At 39.5% G+C, this 19,422-nt stretch overlaps 1 protein-coding gene across 2 annotated transcripts in view; it reads right to left on the reverse strand.

Annotated features, from left to right (window-relative positions):
* CENPF (centromere protein F) overlaps positions 1–14,977 on the reverse strand; it is a 42,380-nt gene extending 27,403 nt beyond the window's left edge. For both annotated transcript variants that reach the window (XM_050709970.1, XM_050709971.1), the window contains exons 1-8: positions 14,934–14,977; positions 14,137–14,350; positions 12,564–12,760; positions 9,726–9,841; positions 8,087–8,178; positions 5,063–5,333; positions 3,295–3,497; positions 1,136–1,261 (exon numbers count right to left, since the gene is read on the reverse strand). In XM_050709970.1, the coding sequence (XP_050565927.1) occupies positions 1,136–1,261; positions 3,295–3,497; positions 5,063–5,333; positions 8,087–8,178; positions 9,726–9,841; positions 12,564–12,760; positions 14,137–14,307 (1,176 nt within the window). In that variant the 5' untranslated portion in view covers positions 14,308–14,350; positions 14,934–14,977. The remainder of the gene's footprint in view (positions 1–1,135; positions 1,262–3,294; positions 3,498–5,062; positions 5,334–8,086; positions 8,179–9,725; positions 9,842–12,563; positions 12,761–14,136; positions 14,351–14,933) is intronic.
* Positions 14,978–19,422: the final 4,445 nt, after the last annotated feature.

A 19,422-nucleotide genomic window follows, 5' to 3' on the forward strand; every position in this document is an offset into this window, starting at 1 on the left:
ATCCAAGCGAGCAGCTGCTGAAGCAGGCTGTAGCAACAAACCACCCGTGTGCAGGGTGCTGTGCTGCTTCTCTGCTCTCAGCACTGCCATCTCCACGAAGGATTCCAGTCGGTGCATGCACCAGCCAACACAGATTGGGTTTGTAAGGAGAATCAACGACATAATGCTTCTTCAAACCCATCTTTTGATGTTACTGCTCTATTTGAATCTTTTGACACTCTTTTTCATGCAACAATTATTCAAAGATCAACTCTTATTTATCACTTCTAGACCAGGTCCTGTATCTCTCTGAGATCCTGTGTTAGCATCTACTGACAGATTTTATGAAACCACGTTTTCACTCACGTATCAATATTGTTCATCAGCCACTCCAGCAGAAGTCCTCTACCAGTGATTTTATCTTTCTAGGGATACCTCAGAGAACGTTTTAGGTTAAAGATCTGACACAACAGCAGTCGTCTTCAGGGCAACCCTCTATCCAACCCCTAAAGCAAATTTAAAATGCCAATCTGAAATGTTGTCATCACTTCCAAACCCAAGTAATCTTTTGGATTTCCTGGTAGTGATCGTATTATACAAGGAGTTTAGATGTAATCTGAATCTGAAAGTTAATACTAAACCTAACTTCACTCCAAAAATTTTCTGGGATACTGCTACACTTGTTCTCTCTGCAATAGCTGGCACAAAAAGGAAACTAAGGACACTGATGCTAATCCCATATTTTACCATCTTCTGAGCACAAACCAAGATTAGAAGAAAGGCATAATCCTAAAGAAATTTGTTTCTCATGTGTGACATGCAGGAAAAATTAACTCAGATTGCACACCAACAAATAACTGAGTTTGAACCCACATGTACGTAATTCCGTGAGCCAGCGCAACCTGGTTTCTCATGGATTCGTATCTCACTCCGGCCTCTTGCACAGATTCTCTAATATCTGATGAACCCTAACCTAAGTCTGCATCTCTCTGGCAGCCCCTCCCCTCTACTGTGATGTGTTTTCAGTTTTTCCAACTACCTTTGCGACTTTTATCTATCAGGTGTGATTGCAATGAACTGAAAAGCAGGTACACAAAACAGGCCAAGTGATTTCATCTCCTCAGCAAGTCAAAATTAATAAAAAGTTCCACCTTACCTCTTGGTATTCCTTCTCCTTAGCCTTTATTTTCTGTTCTAAAGACTGACGAGTACTCTCAGCATTTTGTCTTTGACAGTTCAGTTCTTCAGACAATCTTTTCATCTTTTGCTCCATCATTTGGACCTACAATAATTATTTATCAATCCCAAACGTTAAAAATGCAAGAGGTGTTTTAAGTTCATAAGTTTTTTTTTTTTTTTTTCTGTCCAAATCAAAAGCAATTATCTTAGCCTACCCGAACAACAAGAGGGTCTTTTCCACAATTCAGACTTTAATTACAAAAAAATCAGCAGGGTATTTTCTGGTTTAACCTCCACATGAAGAACTTGCTGCCTGATTTAGCTTACTATGTTAATATTATGTTAACTAAGAGAGTGACGCAGTGTCACCCAACTCCCTGAAAAGTAAAATGTGTTTTTATTCCAAAACCAACCTGTTAAGGCTAAACACCTTTTTTTTTTTTTTTTTTCCCAGAGGGTGGGAAATAATGGCAAAGGGTGAACAGGACTGGTTTTATTCCCCAGCAACAAAAGCTGGTGAATGACTTACTGAAACAACAGTGCCTTTATGCCGTAAGAAAACAAGATGCAGGTAGTAGTACAGGGATGCTAGGTTATTAAGCAGACCACAGAGACCGTGAGCCCCTGGAAGATCCCATGGGAACTTGCCTGCCAGGCAGAACCCTGCCTACCACATAATATGGGAGAGTATCTGATAACACAGAGGAAGTGCTGCAGTCAGGGAATGGTGCTAGTGACAACCGTGCAAGAGACATGCCGGAAATTAAATTTGGGATATGAGGCAGGAAACTAAAATCCAGAACCTCAGTGCAGTTCGTACAAAGCAGGAGGGGTGGGCAGAGATCCAGTTTCAGTGCAAGAAGGAAAATGTAACAGAAAGGAACAACTTTCAGCTGTCGGGACCAAAGGAATCCTCTGAGCCAAGGAGATGCTGCACGGTACCTTAAGGACAGGCTGTGCCTCAATTCAAGCAGGGCCAGCCAGTCTTACTCCTACAGCCAAATGTTGCTCTCTCTCTCTCTCAAAAAACACACTGGTTAACCCTCAACACGCAAAGGTTTATTTTTAAGGACCAATACAGGAGCTGTGGGAAACAGCACAGCTTTCCAATATACTGAGGTAGCATGTAGAAACTTGCTGAGAAAAATGCATAATAATCATTATATCTGGAGAAGACACACACAAATATTTTTCTCCTATCCTGTAGGCGAGTCAAAGTAGTAGGAAAAGAAAAAGCTAGATGGAAATATGAAGATTCAAATAATCATGTCACTAGTCACTTATTACTTCTGGGTACTATTTTCATATCTGTCAAATGCTGTGAAAGAGGAGTTGAGGAAGATGCTGTAACTCAACTGATCAGTAAAAGGAAACTTCTAACTGGTTATCTGCAGTTTGAATTCAATGATTTTAAACAGTGGTGTTCTCTTTGCATGACCAACAGCAAAAATCAAGTGGATTCATTTTTATGTATTATATATTTAAATACTCTAAATTCTCAACTAAACAAACTGAACAAATTGTACTATCTTTTTCTTTACCTAGTATGCCTACGTATGCAAACTGCTTAGGATTAGGTCATGAAATCTTATTTTAAAACTACATACATTCTCAACATCCTCTTGCATGGCATTTTAACCCAGATTTTAGTTTATACAAGTCATTTCAAATCCAAAGACTATCTCACCACAACATACTGTAGTATAGGCAACAAATACTGATTTTTCAGTTTTCATTTTTCAGTATTTTTCAAATACTGATTTCAGTTTTCAGTTACATGACAGTCTGTTTAGTGCCACATCTTGCCACCAGATGTCATTGTTGCTCTACACAACTTGATCTGAAAATATTTTTCAGAAATCCAGTCAATCTTGCCTGAGGGCTATTCCTAATGGATGAAAAATATTTCTTCAGGTGGAGTAAGAACCTTCCAGAAAACGGCAACTCCTTATGAATACTTACATTTTTACAGGTAATACACAAACTAACATATTCTTCTCAAAACTGGAATCTCAGCAAATGTCCAAGAAACTTAGCAGAGTATCTTGGTTCTTACTAAAATGGCTGAAAACTGACACACATTAATACTGGGAATGAATTGTAAGGACGTTCAGAAGATGTAATGCAACACCTCACCTGTGTCATTGCTTGATTGAGTTCCATCGTCATTTGAGTTATTTTATCTCTGGTTTTATTTATGACTTTATCCTTCTTTGTTAATTCCAACTTCATTCTGTCCAGCTTGAGTTCAGCCTCTTGATGTTTATTCATATGGGATTTCTTCTCTTTTTCTAGAGCTTGCAGTTGTTTTTCTAGGTCTTTAACCTTGGGATTTAGCTCTGAATTTTAAAAACAGTTAAGATTAAAGATACTTTCTGCTGAAAGGTATGTCTTCCAGGAACTCAGCTTTCCAAGAGTCTATGAATTTTAAAATATTGAGTATGTTTGATAACAACCGAAGTCCCTGACAGAAGCAGAAACACTGCAAAATGTTGAGCAAGCTGAACACAAAAATTTCAACTCTCTTCTACTACTATAATCTTAATGACTATAACTATCAAGACTAAAAAATAGTTGACTAAATCAACCAATTCCATTTTGTAATGTATGAGAGCACAGCAAAATGCAAAGTCAGGCACAAATATTGCAAAAGCAAAGACAATTTGTTACTCTGCTGTTATTTTTGTTTTTCTTTTTTTTTCTTTGTTGTTTTTAAAAATACAGAAAAATGTACTCAACACATATTTTTATCTGTGTTTTATTTATTTTTAAAGGGTAGATATCCACTGCAAACATTTATTTGGGGCAACTGTGAGCCTCTGCTTCAAAGAGACTTCTGAGCTATTTCACATCTGCAAATATAGTATTTCACATTTTAATGTTTTTCTTGCTCCTAAAACTACATATATAAGAAGTAAAAACCAAGTGATCTTGTCAGAATATACATCAGCAGGAGTCTGCCTTCCAAAATCACAATGCAATTTTATGGTAAAAAGCATTGGCCGGCTCCAGGACTGTTATCAAGAATTAATATTAATTGCTAAAATTTATTTATTAATATACAAAAACCTGTTCTCCTGATGCTGAATTCATATGGCTTCCAAACTGAAAAACACTGCCCGGACTAAAGTTTTACATGCAGACATTTGAATAAACATCTGGAAAATACAGAAACCAATTAAAAAAATCCTGTAAAAAGCAGTTAGTGGAAAACCTGGTCCAAACAGCAGGTTTAAGTAAATGGCCACCAAATCCATAACCAAACAAATCCTTGTTCTCTTCCAATTATCAGATATCAGAGAAAATGTATTTCTACCAACATGCAGAAAATAATACCGTATTTTGCTTTTTCATTGTATTTTTAGTATCTTATTCTATCCCAGGCTTCCTGTAACATCCTTTATGGATGAACTCAGTTATGCATTAAGCACGTTCAATCAATGAATTTTTAAACAGATATTGCTCAGCCATAAATCTCAATAGTCATACAAAATTAAGGAAAAATATAATTGAATTTGAATTTAACACAGATGGAATGAAATCCTGAAAAGTTTTAACTTCAAGAGAATTGTTCCATAAGCAATGGAATTATTAGAAAAGGCTGTTCTCCTTCAATTTTGGTGTGATATCCCCTGCCCACATCATAAATACAAACTCCCCTCCTAAATCCCACACCCGTTATGTAAAAGCTACCGCAGCTTGTGGATAATCGCCACGTACTGGCCGGTCATTGTGAATACACACACCAGTAGCCAGCCGAGCTAGCTGCCAAAGGCAACAACAGGTATCTTCCTCTTTTCCTCACTAAAGCACTAATTCCAGTGCCCCTCTTCTATCCGCACAGCAGCTTTCATGAAGCCATACAGGAGGCTGCCTCTGGCTTTTAAAGAAATATACCAGATACCTTGGTTCTGTGCTCTGAGCGGGGTGATGAGTGAAGAGTTACAATTCTCAGCAAAGCTGTTGTCAAACTCCTTCTTCTCTGATATTATACTAGAATTTGTTTCCTTTTCCCACGGAAAATAGGATGTTGTAGAACTTCTCTTTGCAGGGGTTTCTTGATTTTTAGATGGTGTCTTTTCTGGTTGCCATGAAAACACAGATGAGGAAGCCTGATGCCAAGCAATCTCCCTGTGACTCAAAGAGCTTTGCTGAGGATAAGGCTGATTTATTTTCTGTGACCAAAAAAAAAAAAAAAAAAGGATCTATCCTTACACAGTTCCACAGCTGACATATAACAAAATTCATTTATTAATAAGTAGATAATAGGTCGTGGTCATTTCAAATTGTTATGTTAACATACATCATACACTGGTGCAAATTACTGATTGATATCACTGCTTTTTATACTACATAAATAAAATAACATTAATTCAAGTATAAAAGCATAGCAAGTACTTATCAGCACAGACCAGGATCCCTGAAAAACTGAGTTTGATCTGTCTATATTTAACATATCCAGATTTTTGTGTTTTTCAAGAGAATAACATCATTTACCTCCTACATTTTTCAAAATCAATGCCTACATTCTAACAGGCAATTTCTGACACAAGCAAACTGCAAGAAATATAGAAGTCTAGACTAACATATCTGATATCTGCCCCATATTTATTCCGAACAAACACAGGTAAATTCAGAACATACTCAGTTATTTAAACCTTTATGCACAGAATAGCCAAAATCACAGTAACAGAAAATGCTAGGTGCCAGCTTATAACCTCTTTGCAAAGAAAAATTAGCGACAGTCCAAATCTAACTTTTTTCCCTCCTATAAATGTTTTAAATGAAAAAAACTCAGACAATAATGCCCCTAACTGTATTTTTAAAATGGATTTTCAAATGCCTCCTATTTACTATTTTTTTAAAGTAATGCCCTAAACCAGGTAATGCCCAGTCTGACTTCTCAGTCCAACCAGAGAATATATTGTCATGTAGGAACAGCTGTGCTAGGACCAGAAGCTTATTATAGCCCAGGATACTGTCTCCAATCTTATAAAATATATTTTTTATGGACAGGGAACATAAAAACCTAACAATAAGCAAGGTAATCATTCCCCTGATGTGCCATTTAAATTTCCTGAGTTCCTGAGACAAATGTTTGAAACCTGGAAATTAAAGGAATTAATTTTTACTGAAATGCTTCACCTGTATTTTCCCTTTTGGATCTGTCTGTATTTTGTTTTTTTTACAGTACTCTGTGACAAAGAGCTCTGTCATTTAACACTGTATAACATTAAATAGTTTTTGTTCAAATTGTGCAAAGCTGGTACTTGTTATTGTGCCTTACAAAAATAGAAAAATGACCATTTTCTGTTTCCTCTCTTGACCCTCACTCATCTTTGAACCATCCTGTTCTACTATACCTGTTTTCAGATGAGATGACCAGAATTGTGGAACATGCAGGGAACACGGGAAAAAAATTTTCCCCATTAGTTTTTTCAAATAAAATAATTCTTTGTCACCATTGTTGCACGCAATATTGAAGTTTCCAGAGATCTAGCGACAATAATAACAGAATTACTGCCTAGAATATTTTCACCAAATTTGGAGCCGGAGTGTATCAGGTATGCAGTGTTCAGATTATGTTTTCCAGGTGCGTTACTTCACATTTCTGATGCTGAATTTAACTTGATATCTTAGCTATTGCAATGTACTATAATAAAATCGTGTGGTCTTCAGCCATCTTGTTCAACGCTTTTTCAGATAGTTACCAAATACGCTGAATAGCACTGTTCTCTGCACTCATCCTTTTCAGGCTCCACTGTTGATCACTCCCCAGCTGCAGAAACTGACCGTTTATTCCTAGCCCTCAATCTTTACCGGAATTCACAAGAGGAACTCTGCCTTATCAAAGCAGTTTAGTTTTTTTTCAAAGCATTTTGGATATCCAGTAATATTACATTGAATTAATCACACTTGTTCTCTGATTTACTCTAAGAAAAACAAAAACCAGAACCATACACCTCTGAAAATATGTGAGGCATTATTTACCTTCACAAATAATAAACAGTTGATCTTTTCTCCATATATTATATATACACATGCATCAATACATTTATTTTGTTTTACATTTAAATACATTTAAATACATTTATTTTGTTTTGTTTAAGTTTCTAACAATTTTTCCAGGACAAAATTTTGTCCAGGACAAAAGTTGGCCTTCGTAAACTACATTCCCAGGAACGGGTACTGCAAGGCTTTCTAAAAACTGGTATCACCCTTGCCACCTGCTAGTGCCAAGAGGAGAATGAAATCAGCAGTCCCACTTCAGAGTGCTGTATCAGTTCATTGGTAAATATTGTCTGTATCTGGTGGGTTTTTTTTAGTACTATTCATTTTATCAATTTCTTTTAAGATTCTTCTGGCTTTTCAATTTGAGTCTATGCCACACATTCAACCAACATAAAGAAAGGCTTTGAGATATATGTCTTAGCCTTTAAAGAGTAAATACCAAGCCAAAAAGATTTCAGCTTCTTGTTCTCAATGAGAACCTTTACGTCTTCATCATCTATTGGCCTCTGAGATCCTCTAAGATACTTGCTACTACTTACACATTTAAAAAATTTACTATTTTTTGCTTGCTGGGTAAATTATTTCTTGTAATCTTTTCAAAGCTTATTTTACTATTTTATCATATTTAAATTGTCAAAACTGGCACTGTTTTCACTTGTCCTTGACTGCCCAAGACTTCTAGGTTTTGAAAGATGTGTTTTCATTTTTAATATCCTTCTTTCCTTTGCTATTCAATTATGCTGGCTATAGATTACTTTTGAATGGCAGGACACACTCATTAATCTTTTTAATACATATATATTAATTGTACTTGAAGTGATGCAGAATATATTTCACTTAATTTCCACTCCATTTTCCAAGTTTAAGCAGTTGTAACTTTCTTAGACCTAACATATTATTTTCAAAAGATACTTACGTTATTCTGGATGGTTCTCAGTTCTAATTCTAGCTTTTTTCTTTCTTCTACTTCTTTCTTGTATTTTTCTTCTAATTCTTCAAACTTAGCATCTACAAAGACATGATGAATACTTTTTCATAATACAACTTAGTATACAGGTAATCTTTTCTAGCCTCTTCCTATCACAGGAGTGATGAAAATGAACAGCTGTCAGAAGCATCAGATCATGAGGAAGAAAGAATTATATATAAAAATATTTTTAGTAATTTATGTCCTCAAAAGTACACCTGTGGCATACGTGGAACTTGACATTAGAATGAAAACACAACTGTTAAAAGTAAGGATTCAATGCCAGAGTTCATTTCCGTGCTTTTTTGACAATATGTAATACATATAGAAAAATGTATATAATGCATATAATAATGAACATGTATCTATATTTTTTCACTTTCAAAAACGTGTATATATTTAATGATACATGCACATACATACAGATATTGTGTGCGCGTATACATATGTATATATAATTTTACACTACTAGCCCAGTAGCATTAACATTATTAAGAAACAAACAGAAAATAAGGCTGGATCTTTTCCTTGAGCAACTTTCAAATGTAATAGGTATTGGACAGGATTCTTTTGTTGAAATTTTAAAAAGAGTATATTAGTCTAACACAAGTCTTGCTTCCCTTTTCTTGAATTTGTAAATAATTCTACATTTTCCAAAAAAAAGACCTAGAACTAGAATACTTTGTAACATCTGAAATAATTTAACACACCAGCTTTCAATGAAAACAAACTCTTGCAACAACACCATTTTAAATAGTTACTTTAACCTAATCCTTACTTCAGGAAGGCCACACTTCTGTGTGGAAATCTGGAATACCTGACATCGCCAGTCCTGCACCCCTTTTTGGATATGTATAAGGGAATTAAAAGAAACAAGAATACATGAAAATATCTCAGATTTGCAACTGGAGTAAGACTGAGATGCCAAACACACAGAACATTTGTTCACAGCAAAGCAAGCATTCTCAATGTGGAACCCATCGCAGTTCTTCAGTGTATACAGCACTGAGGTGTCTGGCTACATAACAGTTCTCCTGTTACGGAATCTTCCTCTCGTTTTTCCAGTTCATTCAAATATTTTAAATCTATTTGATGTCACTAATTTGAAGATAGAAGTGATGCTTTGAAGTGGATACAGAGGTTTTAATTGTGCAGATTATTATGCACAATAATATTCTAAGCCAAAAATAATCTCCTAAAGAAAAGAAATGACTGTTGATTGAACTTTAGTTAAAGCACCTGCAGTGCATGAAAGAGAAGAAATTCGCTCTTCGCTACGTGAAGGGAACTAACACTAGGAACAAGCATGCAAAAAATTGCTGCGGTCTGTTGATAAATATTCCTATTGTTATTCCATGCCCATCAATGTAGTGCTGAAAAGATGTAATATTTGCAGTAACAGTTCAATCTGCACTAATATTTTTTAACCTTGGAATTTACAGTGTTACAAACTGGACACTGTCATAATAAGCTACGCAGTATGGACTAGGCGACTCAGTACCTAAGTGTAATATTCAAAAAATCTCTCCCACCTTCCAAGGGATCTGACAATTGGCTATCTGTGCTAGATGTAGAAAAATTCATTTACCATTATGACTTTGAACTGGTGTTAAAGGAGTAGTGAAATTTTTCTGTGGAGTACCACTGAATGACAAGTCTCCTGCAATCAACGCTTGCTGACTTCTCTCAAGCTCACATTTGTATCTGTTTAGGAAAGAAGCAGAAGGAGAAATTACTAATGGAAACCAGAAAGTCAATTATCTATTTTTAAGAGCCCGAAATACACAAATAAATATGATTTCAAGTGCTTAGTTTCAAAATCAATTTGGCATTAGAATCAATTTCCAACTCATTTTTGTGAGCACGAAGGATTACAAGCTCAGCCACGAAAACCACATCACTAGTTGGGAAGTTACACACAGGAACTGCAGCCAAAGGAACAGCAACTTTGGTCCTGCCCAGCAAGCCCAGGTGGATCATGCAATGGTTCAAGGCTGCAGCCCATCACATTAGTGGCTCCACAGCTTCCTACTCCATTCTCCCCTCCATTTTATAGCACAACATCAAGGATTCTTGTCCCAGGGGTTGTCAGGTGCTACGAAGTGGTAAGCGATCAGTTAGGATAAACCAGAACCAAATACAAGGTCAAAACTGATAGCCGGGGTCAAGCTACACGTAATCTATTGTAGTGGACAGCTATGCAAAGAACTATAAAGGAAAGCAGAGAATTCAGTAAACTAAGCTTTCTGCATGGTTTTGGAAATGGAAAAATGTGACATCCTTGGCCTGTAACCTCTCAGGGCCAGCCTTTTACAGCAGGTTTGCTCTATATTTCATCAGCGTGGTTCTAACAACCCTGCTGAATGACACTGGATTCTTCCTCAATGGATCTCAGCAATTCCTTGCACAAAGTCGTTGTTTCTGCATGTCATAAATTGTTGTTAAAATTTAGAATCTTCTCACAACAGTCAAATATCTCAAGTTTCCTTAGTTTGCCCTAACTGTGAAAAGACGACAAAAAAGTAGCAAAGGGAAAAAACAGGAAGTGCAATGCAGCTCCCTCTTTATTTACTTTATTGGGACAGTAAGAGGTGTACCTTCCAACAATTAAAGGAAGTAAACACATTTCAGACCATGAAGAAAATAAATGTTAAGAAGTCTTGTGTCACAGACTTATCGCTCTCTGAGGCAGTAATTCTGCTTTACTATTATCAGCACAACAGTTTGTCATGGGGGCAGGACACTCAGCCCTACTGACACACACAGTTTCAGAAATTCTTTTATTCAAGAACAGTGCAGCTCTAGTATAGGAACACGTTTAACAGGTGATGATGTTCACTTCATTACTGACAACTGTTCCATTTGTGTAAGCATCCTCAGATGATAAATTCTAGATGTCTGCATTATAGAAGATTCTTTTACTGCATGAATTACATTCCACCTCTGACAGGTGCAGCTCAAAGGGTTAGAGTAAATTGGATTATACTAAATGTGATAAAACTAGTCGCGTTCCCCAGAGCTCCACTTCAGGGCCAGTTCTCTTTAATGTTTCTATAAATTATCGAGATGCAGGACTCAAATGCATACTAAGCTTACTGATGATACTGTATCAGGAGGAGCTGTTGACTCCCTTGAGGCTAGAGAGACCTTACAGAGAGATCTTGACAAATTAAAGGGGTGGGCAATTAGCAACCATGCAAAATTTAACAAGTGCCAGATTCTGCACCTGGGACAGAGCAACGCTAGATACATGCGCAGACAGGGGGGACCGAGAGGCTGCAGAGCAGCCCCACAGAAATGGAACTGGGGGTTCTGGTCAACAGCAAGTTGAATGAGCCAGTAGTGTGCCCTGGCAGCCAAGGCCAACCGTGTCCTGGGGTGCACCAAGCACAGCACTGCCAGCCGGTCAAGGGAAGGATTGTCCTGCTCTGCTCTGGTGCAGCCTCACATTGAGTACTGCGTGCAGTTTTGGGCAGCACAGTAGTGGTGCATAAGTACATAAAAGTATTAAAGGGTGTCCAAAGGCTACAAAGCTGGTGAAGGGCCTAGAGGGGAAGACGTGTGAGGAGCAGCTGAGGCCCCTTGGTTTGTTCAGCCCAGAGTAGAGCAGGCTGAGTGGAGGCCTCATGGCGGCCTGCAGCTCCCTCACGAGGGGAGCGGAGGGGCAGGCGCTGAGCTCTGCTCTCTGGGGACAGCGACAGCACCCGAGGGGACGGCCTGGGGCTGGGACGGGGAGGGTCAGGCTGGGTGTTAGGGAAAGGTTCTGCACCCAGAGGGCGGTCGGGCACTGGAACAGGCTCCCCGGGGCAGTGGTCATGGCACTAAGCCTGTTGGAGTTCAGGAAGCATTTGGACAAGGCTCTCAGACATAGGGCCTGTTTTTTGGGCAGTCCTATGTGGAGCCAGGAGTTGGACTTGATGATACTTGTGGGTCCATTCCAACTGAGAATATTGTATGATTCTCTATACCCAGCACTCACCTCTTGTCACAGTGCCACATAACTGGTCTTGCTTATAAGGTGAGGTATCATTCATCAGCTTCAATGTAATACACAATAGATCAAGAAATAATGCAAACAGCTATCTGGAATCACAGCTACACAACAGTACAGTTGCACAGGACACATATTAATGCAAAGGTGGTGTTTCCTATCTAACCAAAGATATTTCTGTTCCAGGGGAGTTGAGGTGTTTGATTCTTATTTATACTAACAACTTTTGTTGTTGTTATCCCAGAACGAGTGGATTCTTTTCACATGGTATTACAGAATTCCCCCAAATTTAACAGGAACCATAGGTGCTTACTGCTTCAAGTGGCACAGAGACTTATGTAGATGCCTGTGCATGCATGTGTGAAAACACAGAAGTGAGAAATCAGCAAAACATAAGAAAACAGTTTTTATATTAGAGACAAAGCAAGTCCTCACCTTTTCAGTTCCTGTTCTAGTCTTTCAATTTCTTTCTTGCTGTCATTCAGCTGCCCTGATTGAATGTTGATTTGAGATTCTTTTACTTTAAGGTCATGTGAAATTTTCTGCTTTGCCTTGTCGAGACTATCGCACAATTCCATCAAGCTCTGGTTCTCTCTCTTCTGAGTTGCAGCTTCATTTTTTTCATTTTCAACCTATTAGGAATATGGACCATTTCAAAATTGTCTCAAGTCTTTACTCAATTTAAAGTAACAGTTACAGTTTATATGCTGTTATTTTCTTCATAATCTTTCAAAAACCCTGACAGCACTGAAAGCCTCAGATATACACACTGTTCAAATATTCTTAGGTATAAACAAAAAACATTTCTTAGAATTCAACTCCATCACAGTAACACTCAAACAACTTCTATTTACTGACTAGACACAGTCTCATCAAGAATTCATTAGACCTTAAATACTAGTCTACGCTGAATCACTCCTCAATGACTGTCTCACTGCTCCTTCACATCTATCAGCTTTAGCAATCAAAATACCTTGATTCACTAAACAGAAGATGCACAACAATTATCAAGGGTCACAGCTTTTAAACTGTAAATAGAGACAGACAGCAGAGACTTGCTCTACCTCCTCTCCAGCTTCTGAGAGAAACTACAGCCACCTGCTGCTCAGCAGTAGCCACTGGGAATTAAGGACTCCAGAATTCCATTCAGCTTTGGTTTCAGCTGATAAGTATTAAGTATTAGCTAGTATTAGCTGCTGATTCTAGGAGTTTTAAAACACACCTATTTGAATACAACCCTTCTTTTTGTTTGGGGAGCACAGCAGTTGAGACAAGATGAGACAAGAACCTGGAAAAGTCACAGGAAAAAAGTCAAGGTAAACTACTAGGCTTGAGTTTTGCTAGAAAACTGTAACAGCTAACAGGAGTAAAAGGCAGCCTTTGTCAATTGTCTCTAAACCCTATTCAAACATTACAAAGCAGAATTCAGTCAAATGGATTACTCCTGACTGAGACACAGGAGGACCCTGACAAGGAGGGCTAGAGAGTTGACAGTGTAGAGCCAGATGAGCCAAAATTTGTCAAAAAAAATCCTAAAATAGTCTCTAAAAACAGAAATGAGATGCACACAATCTAAAGTAACAGATAAGACAAATAGGTGCACACAGGCAAGGAGAAACAGTAAGAGGCCATCGATTGTGCGGCTCTGTGATAGAGGAGAGGCCTAGTTATTGTCAAGATTTTTAACAAGCATAACAATAAAGAAATGTTTTTCTTAGTCACAAAGCAAAGCCTGGAAGAAGGCCTCTAAGTAAACAAACACCTGGACATCAACAGCCATGCCAAACACTGATAAAAGGCAGTAATGACCTTAAGAGTCAATGAGAACTTAACAAATATGATGAACAGCTACGAAAGAATGATGAAGATAAGCAGTTTGTATTTCTACATTACCTTTTCAGTCAGTGGAAAGAAACAAACCAAAATCACTTTCTAACAACAGACATTACAAAGTTTTATAATCATGTTTGGCTTGCAGAATGGCATTGTAGGGAAGTGACCATAGTACCTTCATTACCTTCTGTTTCTGTTTTTCCAAAGCTACCTCCAGAGACTCTAACTGGAACTGTCTTTGCTGACGCTCCTTTTTAAGCCTGTCAACTTGACTTTCCAGCTCATGAATCTTCTGTAGAACTCGAGGGGACAGGCCTTCTTTCCACTCCTCCACAACCCAACTCATACTGACTGGGTTTTTCTTTTACACAAATGGGTGGTTGCTACACCTGGAACAAAAGAAAGCACAATTAGACCTTGACAGATATCAAATATGCCTCTCATTTAAATAAATTGCTTTTTTAAGATTAGCAGTAGTTAGAATGAAGTATTGTACAATCTTGAATTGTAGGACACCAAGCAGCAACTTTTAATATTAGGTCCTAATGAGACAGATGTGTCAAAATAAGATGAGATTTAGGAAATCCACCGTAATCAATCCCCTTGACAAGAACAGGGTTTCTATTCTCACAGATGCATGTGACTGACACCCTTCAGAAGCCGTTTATTAGCACTTTATCCCGACGCTTACACTGCATTAAGCCCGCCGCTCGCCCAGCACCCACCTGGCGGCGGTTACCTCAGCCCCCCCTCACGCAGGGACCACCAACAGCCGCAGCCCGTCCCAGGCTCCTGACAGCCACACGCCTCTCGGGGCTCGACCCGAGCAAATCCCCTGCCTCCCCCTTGGCCCCCCAGCCCCACCTCACGGCTCGGGGCAGCGCCGGCAGCAGCAGCCGCCCCCCGCCCGCTCCGTGACAGAGCCCCCTGTCCCCTGTCGTCCCGCCGCCACCACCCAGCCGCCCTTCGAACCTGCCGCCGCCCCACCGCCCGTTTGTGATTTCCCCCTACCCCCCGCGCTATCCCCGCCTCCCCAGCAATGGGAGAGCAGCGCCCCGGCCGCCGGCGCTCCGGGTTGGTCGCTTCGGGAGCGTTCAAACGCTGCGGGAGGAGGCGGGGCGGGGGGGCGGTGAGGGCCGGCGGGTAACGGCCGGGGGAAAGCTCGTCGGCGTGAGCTTTCGCTATCCAGCGGGAACCTGTGGTTTGAAAAAGCGTCAAAAAATAAAAAGTATTCCAGCAGTATCCCGATGATAATCGGTTAGCTAGGAATAAAGCCCTACAGAAGCATTATGGAGTGGCTTAGAATCATAGAACCATTAGGGTTGGACAACACCTCCAACACCATCTGGTCCAACTGTCCCCCTACCACCAATGTCACCCCCTAAACCATGTCCCTAAGCACCACGTCCAACCCTTCCTTAAACACCCCCAGGGACGGTGATACCACCACCTCCCTGATTCAGCTGCTGGGGTTTGGTGGCTCTTTGAGGGATGGGAGGTTAAGTCAGCTCGCTGTTGCACTTATTCTGCCCTAAAACAGAATCCTAGAATCATTAGGGTTGGAAAAACCTCCAAAATCGTCTGGTCCAACAAGGGGACAACACAATCTGTGGGGTGCAAATGGTGGCAGGGGAGGTTGTGGAGCTGCAGAGCTGTGAAAGCCTTGGCCTCCGTGCTCCCCACCAGGCCCTGGGCAGGGGGCTTCGGGTTTCGGGACAGCCTTGGTGTAAAACCTATAGTTTTATACCAAGTCTGCACTAGTCCCAGAAGGAAGCAACAAGACATCAAACTGATGGAAATGATCCATCTGAAACACGTCTTGGCAACTGAGGTTTTATAAACAGCAAGCTAGAGGAGTCAGTGATGACATTGAGGCACTCAGATTTATGGCTGCAGGTGCTGCTGAGGGGAGAGGGCAGCGGGCAGAGAGGTAGGAGCTGGTGGAGGAGTGGGAAACTGCACATGAAGTGCTGGCAAGTGGTTTGGGAAGGCCCAGGACCAGTAGGAGCCAAAGGGGATCTTTCACATGGTGGACAGGGAGGAAGGGCATCAGTGAAACCGCTTTGACTTCTAAGACTGGTGGTGTATTTTTCAGAAGTAGAGTAAAAGAGTGGAGACAGCCTTCAGGGTTCTGACAAGGCACAAAAAATAGCAGCTGATATATACAGAGCTTTTAAGATGCAGTCTGATGAATGCCTGAATATCCAAGATTAAAAAAAGAAACCTGAGCACTGTTGTAAACTTAAAGATGTGTGAAGAGTTGTTCTGAAGCCTGTTCCTAGCAAGGGTCAAAATCATTCTGGGTTTCTGTGGATAATAAATTAGAAAATGGGTTATTTTATATTTGACATCATTTATTTGACAATCCCTGCAATTAATTAACATGAAAGTTAAAAGGACTCATGAAGGGTACAGAAACTTGCTTTTCTTTTGCTGTATAAACCTTATTTTGCACAATAGCTTCGTAAGTATTGTATTGTGTATATTAGTAAATGGAAGTAAATGTAAGATACAAAACTACTAGTAAATGTAACATTAAAGTGTAAGATACAAGAGTAAGTCAAATACAATTAGAAATAACTAGTTACGAAGGGTGTTAGTAGCAACCATCAGCTTGCCTAACACTTTTAATTATTTCTATTACTCTCTATTAGCTAGAATTCCTGATATCTTTCTAAGAGCCTCTCAGAATTCCCTGATTTGGAGCACCCCATGATTTTGAGGAGGGAGAGAACTAGTTCAGCCTTGTGAAGTGGCTTTTCTTTGTCCTTGAAATTCCATTCAGATCTTTCCAAATGTTAAAAATCACTGTTTACTTTTCTCACCTGCACTCCTTACTATGATTTCAAGAAAAAGTGAAAATAGCAAGTAGAATACAAAACCCACTAGAGGTTGTATTCATATCCTGCATCTTATGTCAGAGCACACAATGGAGTGAAGAAAGGGAAAGGGAAAGGGAAAAGGGAAAAGGGAAAGGACTTCTCGTGAGAAAAACCCACTCTGCTTGGACACTACAAGGAGCAGAAACCAGATAGAGATTTTCCCCATATTCCACCCTGCCAGACTTGGAATCTTTCAGGTAAAGCCTATTTCATGTGTGTCTCCATGTATGTGTATATATATATATTTACATATATGCACACACGCACACTCATCAAAGAGCACCTGAGGAGCTGGAGCATTCCTCTTGACCCAGACAAAGAAAGAAAGAAATGGACCAGGCTCTTCACATCTGACATGGTTGTAATTTCCCAGCTTTCCTGTCAGGCACTAGAGAGGCAAAAGCTCTGCCAGGCTGCCAGTGAAAGAAAAGAAAGACAGATCTTTTCCTTTAGCCTCACCCAAACCCCACCCTGTACTAAGTGATGCTTCTTGCCTCTGGAAAATGAAATTCTCCATCTCTGCCAATGCGTGTAGGTAACTGAGAAGTTAGCAGTTTAGGTGTTAGTACTGGAGTGGCAAGGTTAAGTCTGTACTAATAAACCCCAGCGAGCAACTGTTGTAAAATACAGTGCTTGATTGCTCATATACCCTTGTTTTAATTTTATCCTTCTTCGTATGATCGTGTTTCTCAACAGAACCCATACCCTATTCAGTGATCAGAATGAATACAAAGGCACCATTAGGATGCATAGAGAGCCTTAACACCTTTCGTTAACTGTCTGGTTTTAAGCTCTCTGAAAAGGCTGAACTGACCTAAACATTTTTTTTTACAGTTAATTAAGAAAAACTATAAAATAATTAATTAAATTAATTAAGATAAACCATAGCTTTGTTCACAAAAGGAATGGAGCATTTCTCTAGTGAGAACTACAGCATTTCTTACCTCCTGAGGGAAACTGCTACTGAAGTGCTCGAAGTGACACCAGTGCTAGGGATGGATGTGCTAGTGGCTAAAATACCTACAGCTGCTCTGTTTGGTGATCGCATCATGAGTGTAGCCTACTAAACACCAGTGGGTAGGTTTCCGAGGACTGAAGAGGTGACTGAGGTTACCTGGCTTGTCTGAGGTGACACAGTGAATCACATCCAGGTGCTGGACAGGAACCCATGGGTGCGGCTCCAAGGCAGTTTAAAACACCTCAAGGCGACGTTGCCACATTCCTGCACTCCCTCCTGTTCCCCACCTGCTCCTTTATGACGGCTTTGGTGCTCATCTGAGCTGCTAGGAGAGACGGTTAAACTGGTGAAGAGCGTAATACTAGCCAAGGACCTTTCTGGTAGCATCAGCCTGTATACAGCTTGGGGTTCCGAACTGCTGCACTGTGCGATCGGGTAAGTGCAGCTCAACTGGGTATCCAGCCCAACAGATAGAGCAGGGATATACAGGTGAGAGTGGGCAGGACTGTGGTGACAACTTAGATCAGTCAAAATATTACGTATCAAGACCCTAAATTCCCATGCTTTTATCCCTAACACCTCACATAAATGATATCAAGATTTTTTTTTTCCATAGTAAATGCATTCTTCAGAACTTGCGTGTTTTGCAGGGATAATACTATTTTACAGCTTCTGCTTTCATTTAAGTTTCTCTTGCATACTAAGAGCAATTACTCTGAACGATTTTCAACACTGGAAAATATTCTCTGAAATTTGCATAGAATGTAGTATGATTGTGATTTTTTTATAGTCTACAAACTTCTGCAGCAGTGATATCTTCTGAATTTAAAGCTGCTGAGCTGTTACACAGATGAGCACAGATTGTGCTCATTAGCACAAGCAATAGTAAACTTATTTAGCCATATAAATAACTGAAAATGAAGGGGAGTGTTAGTTGTTTAATGTTTGTTACTATATTGGAAGGGTGGAGGAAGAAAGCAAACAGATAAAAGAAATGCTAATTAAAGTGCACGCATACTGTCTTGACCTGAACAACTGTGATTTACAGCTATTGCAATGCTGTTACAGTAGTGAAAAGGTATTTATGCCTTTCCTCCCTGTTCTAAAACCATTCTTTGCAAGAGACTGAATACATCCATTAGCATAACACTTAGAGAACTAATGTGCACGTACATGAAGAAAATGATAAATAATTGCAGCAATTACATTATGATATAACACATCAAGTCCGTATTGTCTAGGGCTTCTAATTACCAGTTACTGAGCTGTAAATAAGATTGGAACTCTTTTTTTTTTTTTTCTTAATGGTGAATCCCCTCTTTTTATATAATTCTGCTGCCATCTAGAAGCGGCAATACCAAGCAAATCTTTCATACTACAGACACTAAACTTAAAAATATATTAATTGTACTATCAAATGGTGCAATGTCTTACAGGCAACTAGTAATCAGGTTTCAGGGGGCATTGGTTAGACAGGATCCTATTTCCTTTATGGCTCACTCCTCCCTGACTTTCATGGCTCCATAAATTGTACCTCCTTTCACCCCTGTTTTTGTTAGGACTGTATTCTTAACTGTACACAGGTACATCTACTCCAAGTATCATTCTGTTCAAGCAAAAG

This window comes from Cygnus atratus, chromosome 3, assembly GCF_013377495.2.
Source record: "Cygnus atratus isolate AKBS03 ecotype Queensland, Australia chromosome 3, CAtr_DNAZoo_HiC_assembly, whole genome shotgun sequence".
Classification (NCBI taxonomy): Eukaryota; Metazoa; Chordata; class Aves; order Anseriformes; family Anatidae; genus Cygnus; species Cygnus atratus.